We start from the raw sequence: 11,254 nt of genomic DNA, 5'->3' as shown, positions 1-11,254 counted from the left end.
ACATTAAAAATACCAATCAAGAAAAGACGAACAACAAAGATTTGTTGTTCTGGCTTTAATCAGTGAAAGCTATTTCACACAGAAGTTGTAAAAGTCATAAAATATTTTTTTTAAGTCTCTGCGACAATTTTCCACTGTGTGAGATTGCTATAAAACCATCTGCATATCGAAACTTCCAGTGCAGCACTGTCAGACTGGTTTCTAAATGTGTGTATTAAATGTGATCATGCTAATAAACAAGTGACCAATTAGGTCACTTCTGATGTCTTGTATCCCTTCTTGTGTCTTTCAACAGCTTCTAGATTTATAGTGTCAGGACATAATGAAATGTGTAATACTTTGCATGCCATAGAGAGTCAATACAATAAAATGTTTAAGGATGTAATTTCATTATTCAAGAGTGACACTGACAGATTACCTGCTGTTTTTAAATTATGGCACAAAAATCTGCCATATTTTCTGATTATAAAAGCTGGCTTATCTCTCTCATCAGCGGAGCGAAGCTGCCTGCTTTACCAGTGGTTCTGTCCCTGCGTTGTGGACACTGACCTGCCATGGGAACGGACAGTTATTTGCTTTAATTTGCAACAGAAAAGCTTGTGGTGTGTAGTGACTGTTAGGGAATGTCCTATTTGGTCTTCTCCTGGCTGGTTTAAGTGATAAAAGTGTCATTATTTAGCCTCTGAGGCAGAGCGGAGAGTGCAAACACGACTGTGTGACCCTCTGTCAAGAGCCTGTGTTCTTCAGAAGCTCATTAAGGGCCTCCGTGAGGACAGCGCATCAATTGACAGGGCCCTTCAGCTTCCTCTCGCCCTTTTTAAGCCACTTGTGAGCTACTCATCAGCGGACTAACATCAGAAATGGAGCCAATTTAGAGCTGCGGCAGATTTGAAAGATGCCACACTGCAAGGTGGTTTGGGGGATTTATTAAAACAGCAGGAAAGGCTCATGGATGTGAGCCAAAGAGGATCTGACCCTGCTGTGCACTGACCGGATTTGGAGAAAGTTGGACTTATGCTGCTCTGCTTTGGTTTCAGTGTCAGATGAACTGCCTGGGCCAGTCTGACAACTTTGGAGCAGACTTTTCTTGCATGACTCAATACTAGGAATACAAAACGGGCATCATCTCAGCAAAACTGCATCCTGGGACTGAATATGGAGATGCAAGGCCACTATGTGGACCCCTCCTTAATTAACTTTGTCACCGACATGGACCTGATGGGGTTCCGTGGTAAGTACGCCTTGCCACCCAAACAGCAGGTGGATGATACCCCGTCCAGTCCTCACGACCGCCAGGTGCGTCTGAACGACCCGTCCTGGGGTCGCGGCTTGGAGGACGGCGCGCGCACCGCGCACCTCCGCGCAGAGCGCCTGGTGGCGCAGCCCCCGCGGTGCTACCGCCGCCACGCCAGTAAGTCCAAGCGGAGGCGGATCATCACCGTGGTCCAGCGGCAGGCCGCCAACGTGCGGGAAAGGAAGCGCATGTTCAGCCTGAACGAGGCGTTCGACGAGCTGAGGAGGAAAGTTCCCACGTTCGCCTACGAGAAGAGGCTGTCGCGCATCGAGACCCTGCGCCTCGCCATCGTCTACATCTCCTTCATGACGGACCTGCTGGAAAACACCTGAGACGCAGCGGCATGTCTGGACAAACCGGATTCCAAGGAGCCCGTACAGCTGGTCTGCACTTTGCACAAATATGGACGGACTGCTTTAAGATCGCTTTCATTATTTATCTAGACTGTAATGTTTTTTGTACGCAAAAAAAAAAATTAACAGAGCAAAAACTTTCAAGAAATGTGCGCTTTCCACTGTTTTTAAAGTATGTTTTTTTAAAGCCCTACAAATAACAAAATTAAATCGATACATAGTCGAACATTGTTGAGATGAGAACATCCAGATATTTCATATTTAAGTGTCACTTGCGTCTTTCCCAGTCAGCTGACATCGCCTCCAACTCACCGCGACACGGTGCACGAAGCAGAACGATGGACTGAACTTCCATGTGGGTTGCTTGAAATAAACTAAGAGAATACCAAATTGTTTATGCATTTTATGACGCTATTTAAAAGTATTTGCAGCACTAGGGTGGTGCATCCGAGTAAAAAAACTAAATCTGAAGGATTCAGTGGAATCTCATCACTGAAAACTTTTTAGTTAATAATTATACTGAGGATGCAATGAAGACAGGAAGCTGTGTGTGTTTTTTCAGCACCTTGGACAGCAGCCGCGCGCCTCACCTGGCCGAATGCCGAATTCTGACAGGTGTGACAAGACGGAGGGCTGTAGGAGGGGTTTTTGTTTGTTTGTTTGTTTGTTTGTTTTCCCCCTGCCAGGCCTCAAAGATTTGCTTAAGCAGCCGTCTGGTTGTCAAATGATTTGAGAATGCCTTCGATTTGAAAGGTAAATCCAAATCCCTCTGCGTGAACCTCAAGAACTTTGACACCCAGGTGCAAATTAAGTCAGAGATATGAGATGGATGAGACACGCTCCAAAGAGATAAACCTGACGGATCATTCCCAAAAACGAAAGACCTGAGCCACGGCCGTGTTAAGAGGCCTGCTGTGGCCTCACTCCTCCTGATGGGAGGCCCTGACATTCATCATTCACACTGCAGACCTCCAAAAGTGGCCAGCTCTATCTCATTTCAACAAGTAAAACTCTTTCTGCTGGGCTGCTATATTGTAGCGGTGGGTAGGCTGTCTCATTCCCTCTCTCTCTCTCTCTCTCCCCGCAGCAGCTCATCTTTATCGCCTCCTGTATTTGCGTTGAGCTCCAGAGGTGCGCCGCCCTCAGCGACCCCGCTGTGCGCACGGATCCGCCCTGCGAGCTCCCTGCGACGGATCGTCTTTTAAACCTGAGCCGAGGTGCCGAGATCCCTGCGGGAGTCAGACTCATTTAAGTGCATACCTCATCGCGGGGCTGCTGACGGGAAAATAAACACCTTGGTCCGCTTATACGAGGAGCGGCCCCCTGCTGTGGCAGCCTCCTGTGTTTCAGTAGGTCTTGATGTTTTTCCCCATCGCCGCTGCTCCCATCTGAGGCGTCGAAAGCTGAGACACTATAGATCTAAACTCACGGAGGAGATTTTGGGATGTGTCTGATTTATTTTCAGAGACCAAAAGATGAATGCAGGGACAGGTCCTGAAGCGTAAAGGAGGTAACTGTAAAAACATAAGTATGTTGGACGGTCTTCACTTCTTATTTTTGACAATTTTGAAAGAAAATGCTTTAAAAAAAACAAGATCATAAGCGCTACAGTGAAGGTAAAAGTCCCAATATAAACTTATTTCTTTCAAAACAGAAAGAAATGTGGGATGGAGTAGAGAGAAAATAATTCATCCTTGAGAGTGGCTGCAGAAAGACACACCTCGCACTGCCCCCACATCCCCTCAATCTTATGTAAAGAAGCCCGCACGTCTTAAACTCTGAGCCTAATATTATAGCTCTCCTTCTCCTGCAGTATTATGTTACACCCTCCTCGCCCAATCACAGCGCGCCCCAAAATCCTCCTGCCCGCTCCCCGCTATAAGAACCCGGTTCGTCCCAGTCTGGCAGACACCTCTCCTCCTCCGTGGCGCACCAGATTTACCGTAACACCAGCCTCCACCCACTGCAGGCCGCGCTCCTCGTTACCTGCCGTGTTTGTTGATGTTGTGCCCGCTTCAGTGGATCTGGGTCAGGGGTTAGAACTGTCCAACTGAAGGGTTTTCCAGAGGGCGATGCGGGAAGACGACTCCTCCCCGATGGACAGCGCGGGCAACAGCGAGGAGGAGACCGACCGCCAGCTGCCTCGGAGAGGCGCGCGCAAGAGACGCTCGACGCGGAGGAGTACGGGCGAGGAGGAAGAGGGAGAGGCGGAGAGTCCCGGCCCGGGGAAGAAGAAGTGCAGGAAGAGCTGCGACCTGGGAGGCGGCAGCGCGGGCAGCGGAGGCAGCGAGGCCAGCAGCAGCCCCGCGCGCTCCTTCGATGACCTCCAGACGCAGCGCGTGATGGCCAACATCCGCGAGCGGCAGCGCACGCAGTCCCTCAACGAGGCATTCACGTCGTTACGTAAGATCATCCCCACCCTCCCGTCCGACAAGCTCAGCAAGATCCAGACGCTGAAGCTCGCGGCCCGGTACATCGACTTCCTCTGTCAAGTCTTGCAGAGCGACGAGCTGGACGCGCGAGGGACCAGCTGCAGCTACGTGGCGCACGAGCGCCTGAGCTACGCGTTTTCGGTCTGGAGGATGGGGGGCGCGTGGTCCTTGTCCACCACTTCCCACTAGCAGGTCCAGAGCTGTTGCTGATGGGACAGCACGGTACGCTGAGCTCCTTTCACTATTTTTTTTTTTTTTTTGCAGGGGAGACTGTGCCAAACTTAACCCGTGCGCATTTTACGCACAGGTTGCAGATAAAAAGTAACGATACAGGTACAATATTACCAAAAAAGGATGCTCTAACTGACCTCTTTGTGTGGCGCTCCCTTCGGTTTTCATGAAGTCACTCTGATTCTGTCATACAGGCCTGATCACAGGGGAATTTAAAGCTCATACATGTAAAAACTAAAAGACACAAAACCCAAATATCAGCAAATTACTTGTTTGTTTTCCAGGAAAGTTAATATGTAGTTGAATTTGTACATCAGATTGATTGCTGCACTAGGCTTCATGTGCATTAGAAAAGAAGTAAACATATTTTATGATGTTTGTTTAAACCTCATGGTTGTTTCTTCCACAGATTGCCCGAACCAAAGAACCGGTGGAAAAGGCAAACTCCTGGGATAGCCTGAAACAGGCCGAGGACAGCTGAGTCTGGAGCTCAGCCGTGGTGCTTCAGGCCTCAGAGGAAACCAGCATATTTTCCTTTGCAAGGACTGTAAAGTTTGCGAGGGAGCACTTAGGACAGACAGGACGGATATGAAGAAAGACCACTGCGACTATGAATGTTGTGAAAACAAAAGGAGCAGTGGAGATCTGCTCTGTTTTTAAACAAGAGGAAAAAAAAAACCTGACAATTCATTCCACATTCCCTGTGACAGTGTTTCACAGAAAAAGAAGTCTTTTGTATTTATTTTTCTACACACGCTCTAAATTCCTTTCCTTCTCTCAAATAAAAGCTATTTATTTTTGTAATGTTACAGATTGCTGAAGGGAATAACAGTCTGAGCATTCGGAGTCTTGTAAATATTTGATAATGTCTTGAATAAAAAAAAAAAATGAAGTTATCTTTCATTCTTCGTAATTGTCTGGATATTCATTGAATTGCTAGCCCGAGTCTGTATCAACAATGATTCAGCCGAGGTTATGAGTGTATTTTTGCACATTAAGTCTTTTAAATACCTGAAATTTTTGGAAAACAAACTGATCTTTCATGGTATAAGTACTTTGAGCCTCAGCAGTTGAGTTTATTTTCATTGGTTGCTGGTGAATTTCAAGTGAACTAAACCACAGTGGAAGGCCCAAAAGAAAACATTTCATAGCGGTGGGTTATTCTGCAGTGATTTCTTGAGCTCGGGGATCTGGGAAAGCCATAATTAGCTGGTGGTCTGTTTGAACAAGGTGAATTTGGAGCTGAGGGAGGCATGCATGATATTCCCAGATGTCTGCTGAGCCACAGGTCAGCATGGGAGTCTTCTGCAGGTGCTACGGCAGTTTCACCCCAAGAGCTTTCACAGATAAATGGAGTGGGCATGGGTCATAATGCTAACTTATAGGCCGTGTAATTGCATATAACAGCAAATCTGGTGAAAATGAAGCGGCTATCCACTTAAAGACACCATGAATAGCCAGCAATGTCTCATAACGAGTGGCCCATGGGAACAGAATCGATGATGAAACAATTTCGATAAAATGAACATTGTTACATAATGCTATGGCAGTACTTTGATTTAGAAAGCTTCCCCCAAATTATTTTTAAAATGTAATGTTTTATTTTCATTGTGTTTTTTTTTTTTTTGTTCCTCCTCAAACTAATTGGCACAAATCAGAGGTGATTCCAGAAAAATGTAACTTTTTCCAAAGTGAAAAAGTACGAACGCAATGATTTCTTAAACAGGGACTTTTATTTTGTGTAGCAGTTCATTTCTCTCAGTTTATGACCCATTGAACAAACAATAAGCACACAATATCAACTGTATGTCCAACAGTGCTGACGGGAATGGCAATATTAGATAACATTTATTGACGAGGCTCTCTTATGCATTATCTTACGAACGTAAGAGTCCTGAACAAACTTTCCAAAGCTACTATTTCACATAAAATCAAGATAGATGAGAACTAAGCCTTTTAAAAAGCGTCTGTTATAAAGATGAAAGGTGCTGACGTCAATGCACACTCATTACAGACTGCCGCGTGTCTCCGAAGGGTTGTTAAGAGGTGATCGTGGCGGCATTACGGTGTTTTTGCATCATGGGTTGCGTGCGGAAGGTAAAGCCATCAGCTCTGACCCGAAGCCCCCGCCGGCCGACGGGGGGAATCGATTCCCACCCTTAGATCACCGTGGCCGTGTTATCTTAAACTTGAGGCTGTTGCTCTGACACGGAGGAATGTCACCTCTGAGGCTTCAGAACACACACACACACACACACACACACACACACACACACACACACACACACACACACACACACACACACACACACACACACACACACATAAACACATATAGGTTAGACACACACACGGGGAGATTTCTCACGCCTACCAAACAGGGAAATACATTCCACGAAGAGAGAGAGAAAGAAAGGGAAGAGGGCTCCTGCAACTCAGCTTCTGCCCTCCTTTGATGTCTGAAAGTAATGGGATGACCGCTTGTTATCAGTGTGAAGGAATCTGGCGCTCCAGTTTTAAGTGTGCTATGATTTATAGACTCTTTGATGACTGACACACACGCTCTCCTGCTCATTAATCACGGTTTATATATCTCCTTGTTTTGGGTCTTTGGTCCTTTAACTAATCTAAAAGCCAAAGGTGCAGGCCTGTGTGTGTGGAATTGAATGATGCCAGACTCAACAGATCCTTTGAAACACTGATTTTTGACTCTGCGGACAGAAATTAAGCAGAAGTTGAACCTCCCGATCTCTTTTAAAGCACTATAACAGAAGTCAACCTGTCTGTTTTTACGTCTTTCAGCATTGTGTCTGCCTCACTTCCATCTCCCTCTGAAGTTCTCCATTATGGGGTAACAAGCCCTGGTTTACATTAACCCTCAACACCACAAAAAGAAAAAGGGGGGAGAGGAAGTCAGGTTGAGACAGACTGGGAGAGAGAGAGAGAGAGAGAGAGAGAGAGAGAGAGAGAGAGAGAGAGAGAGAGAGAGAGACTTGATTTGCAAGTCTGGTTTCCATTAAAGCTAATTATCTGTGTTTCATCTCAACCTGAAGCAGTTTGTGTGTATAGGTGTATATAGGCAATGCGTGTGTGTGCGTGCATGTGTGTGTCTGTGTGTTACTTTCAATTTATACAGCTCATATCAAGATAATCATACCTCAGGATATTCTCCCACCTGAAATGAAAGTTATTGTTGTTGTTTTGTTTTTTTTAATTGAGTTTGTTAAATGATTCAAAATCAGTTTTTTGAACTTGTAGTTCATGAGTCTTTTATTCCGTTATAAAACATCACTTTATGTATTCATTCCACTTGTCTTTTTGCACTAGCTTTTGCAAATAAGGTTACATTCACTTCTCGAAAGCAGACAAATCGTAACATGTATGTCTTGAGTAAATTTCTGTGGTTGTTTGTCTCTTGAGGGAAATATCTTAAGTTGGAAAGAATAACCCCACCACCCATGGGGGGGATCAGATTTGAGGTTCTTTCAGTGTTAAAATCTAAAAGTGTGGGTGGTTATAGGATAAAGGAAGGTCTTACGAAAGATTGTTACATAATGGAACGCTGTGGAACTCAAGTCATAAAAGTGTGGAGACTTTGTATCAGTTTTAAGCTTTTAAAAACCTTTTTGAGCTTTCAGCTCCATGAAACATTATAAATCACACAGAAAGAGTATAAATCTCTCATGTTGAGAAAATAATGGCGGTATTGTTGTTTTAACAGTGTGGCAGCGGAGTGACAGGAAGTTGGGACCACATAATGAGCACACATTCCCTGAGGTCGGTGCCAACAGCGCCCATCACATTTGACCCTCGACCTCTGAGACTGACCTCGTCCCCACCGCGAGGTGACCCCCAGCTGGACCACGAGCCACTGCATTCACCTCCAGAAAATGTCCCCTGGACGGAGCGTGAGCTCGGAGAGGTTTTGGTGCGGAGGGTTAAAAACTGAACGAGCTGATAAACTGGAGAAAGAAAAAAAAAAAAAAAAAAAAAAAGGAAGAGAATTCCGGAAAGAGGGGAAAAAACTTATATGATTCCTCTCAGCTCCCCTGCCCAGGGCTGTTTATCTTGCAGATTGAGTTAAACACAAGCCTCTTATAACTCCCCACATACCAGACAATATCACAGTGGCCCCCGCTTTACAAATATAAACACAGGCGCTTTATCAAAGACTGGCACGGCTCATTCAAACACATAGGCTCCTTCTCCTAACCTAATTTAGAGCACCCTATACAAAGATCCTTTATTAAATTTAAGCTTTCTGAAATGATTAATGCTGGCTGAAAACAGGGAACTTTAGGAGGTCTGTTGATGAAGGTTAAAGGGGTTTTTACTGTGTTTACCTTATAAAACCACACTGGTTTCTTATCTCGCAGAGATCTCCGGGCTATCGGGATCGAAAAGCCCCAGGTCACACACAACGCACCGTGTGTGATTTCCAGAGAGAGAGAGAGAGAGAGAGAGAGAGAGAGGGCATTGTTTGACCTGACTTTAGGTCCATTCACACTGATGAGAATGTGGCTTTCAGTGGGGAAACGTAAGCTTCCTTGTCATGCTAGCAGAGGATTGTCTTGACTCCGTTTGTTGTGAATGGGATCCATCTGATGCACGCAGACGCACAAACAAACTGTTGCATCATCTGGGTTATATAAACTTTTTAGCTTTGCTCTGTTGAAAGCGGTAAGCGGAGCACAACTGTAGTTTACTGACGTTAAGGGGAGGGGGCTCCTGTCGGTCTGCACACACACACACACACACACACACACACACACACACACACACACACACACACACACACACTGGAGTGCATGAGGGCAGAGTGAGGGATGACTTGGCAGCAGGAGTGGCTTTGGTTCCATGTTGGTCTGAGGGGAGCTGTGCTGGGAGAGAAATAGGCTTTCAAATCTGCAGCTTTCCCTTAACTGGGGTGGTCTCTCTCTCTCTCTCTCTCTCTCTCTCTCTCTCTCTCTCTCTCTCTCTCTCTCTCTCTCTCTCTCTTTTATTTCTATCTCTTCAGTCTCATTACTTTTGAGGTGGTCTGTTTGCGTCTTTCCACCTCGTTCATACTCCCTGTTTCCCAGCCCAGTTCCCTCCCCACCCCTCCCCTCCCCTCCCCTCCTCCTCCCAACCCACCCTCTTTTATCTATCATAAAATCTCCCTCGCTCTGTTTAATATTTCCCCTCTCATTTCCTCCACTGTTTCAAACTCACTCCCTCTCGTTCCTTTTTTATTTATCTCAGCACGCAAATACAAAAACACACGTCAAGCCACACTGTTGCTCGGTCAGTGTGCAGCTCTGGAGAGTGTGAACGTGCATGAAGGAGTGAAGGAAAACCGAGCTGAAACAAAGGAAGGGATGCCGCGACTGAAAGAAAACAAAGTCTTGCTGATGCAGTGATTGCTGCTGGCCTTCATTTTTCTGCCAATTGTGCTTCGAGTGTGCGTGTGCATTTTAGGGGATTTTTTTTTCTTGTCTTGTTATGCCAAAAGTGTAATATTAGAACACTGTATTTGCTTTTCTGGGTGGTGTTTTTTTTTTTTTTTTTTTTTTGTGCACGTCTCACTTTCTTTTCTGTCTCCGAAGGTGTCAGTTGTGTGATTTTATAAGCTTGGCATTTGGTGTCATATGAACCATTTGCATGTTTTTTCAAGTCCTGTAAAACTGGCCAAAATGCCCCATAACTTTCTTCCCCCAGCTGCCTGGTAAAGCTCAGTGCCAGCTTCTGAACTCGCTCCCATGCACATACATACACACCGACACGCATAAAACTGCAGACATGGTCGACTGAAAGGAAAGTGTGAAGAGACAAAGTCTTTTAAAAAGAGGCAAAAAGCAGAGGAGTGTCAACACGGAGAGATGTCGCTGCAGTTGTATTTATGAGCATGCACGTGTGTGTTTTCAGCAAAGTGATCTCAAGAATTGATGGCCATGCATGTGTGTGTGTGTGTGTGTGTGTATGCATGCCTGTGCGCACATGCTTGTGGGAGAGTTATAAATAGTTGTATCATCTGGAGCACATTAGAGGTACAGTGTTAAAGTGAACAGGTCCGCTACCTGCAGCCTCAGAAACCTCAGAACAGACACTGGCCGGCCCCAAGGAGGACACGCACGCACGCACGCACGCACGCACGCACGCACGCACGCACGCATGCACATTCACTGCAAAACAGAGCACTGAAATTAAAAATGTGTTGCACATCTGCACCTTCCACAATAAAACAACTTGACTGTGATCAATTATAGCTTTTAGATATACAGAATTCATTCAGAAAGGCACCAAAAGGAGGTCAAATCTCTTCCTAAAGTCTGGGCCTGATGTAAATTCAAAGGGAGGGAAAGCACAATGTCAACAGGGTTGTTTAGCTTAGAACTTGTCCATTAAGACAACCTGAGGCCATACGCATGATCAGCACCTGTATTCTGTGTCACGACTGCAAGTATTTGCACTACATGGAAACAAAATGCAGGTGAGAAAGTGTAACAGCTGATATCAGCCCAAAACTGTTAAAACCAGCAAAAAAAAAAACAGATAAAAGAAAAGTAACATCCACATTTTTTACAAACTAATAATGGACTAATTGATGAGGCAGAAGGGACAAATAGATAGAAACCACTTGAAACAGCTGTTGCTCAGGTAGAATTTCTGGATTATGTGAAAACTGCATGAAAGTGCAACATTATGCTCTGTTCATTTTCTATATTGGCAGCGTTTCTTTGGGCCTGATAATTAACTTGAAAAGACTCTTAATTCACAAGATTATGACTCTGCTTTGGTCAAGCTCTACATAAAACTATTGAACTGTTGTCTGCTTGAAACAGAAGACCAATAGGTCCATCATGCATTATCGAGGATTGTCTGTCTTTTATCTGGGATTCTGGGTCTTTTTGTGAATGGTCCAGAAAGGACTAATTCTAGCATTCGTCAATTAATTATTCTAACTG

General features: G+C 45.2%; 2 protein-coding genes across 2 annotated transcripts; both read left to right on the top strand.

Annotated features, from left to right (window-relative positions):
- Nucleotides 1-1,109: 1,109 nt before the first annotated feature.
- Nucleotides 1,110-1,626, top strand: LOC115384684 (helix-loop-helix protein 1-like). The gene has a single exon (XM_030086925.1). The coding sequence runs from the start codon at nt 1,156-1,158 to the stop codon at nt 1,624-1,626; it is 471 nt and encodes a 156-aa protein (XP_029942785.1). The 5' UTR covers nt 1,110-1,155.
- Nucleotides 1,627-3,570: 1,944 nt separating this feature from the next.
- LOC115384683 (twist-related protein-like) lies at nt 3,571-5,188 on the top strand. The gene is made up of 2 exons (XM_030086924.1): nt 3,571-4,301; nt 4,720-5,188. Exon 1 carries the CDS (start codon nt 3,720-3,722, stop codon nt 4,266-4,268), a length of 549 nt encoding a protein of 182 aa, XP_029942784.1. The 5' UTR covers nt 3,571-3,719; the 3' UTR covers nt 4,269-4,301; nt 4,720-5,188.
- Nucleotides 5,189-11,254: the final 6,066 nt, after the last annotated feature.

Source organism: Salarias fasciatus, unplaced genomic scaffold (assembly GCF_902148845.1).
Source record: "Salarias fasciatus unplaced genomic scaffold, fSalaFa1.1, whole genome shotgun sequence".
Taxonomy (NCBI): domain Eukaryota; kingdom Metazoa; phylum Chordata; class Actinopteri; order Blenniiformes; family Blenniidae; genus Salarias; species Salarias fasciatus.
Note: the sequence above shows the minus strand (reverse complement) of the source record. Positions and strands in the feature narration are given on the sequence as shown.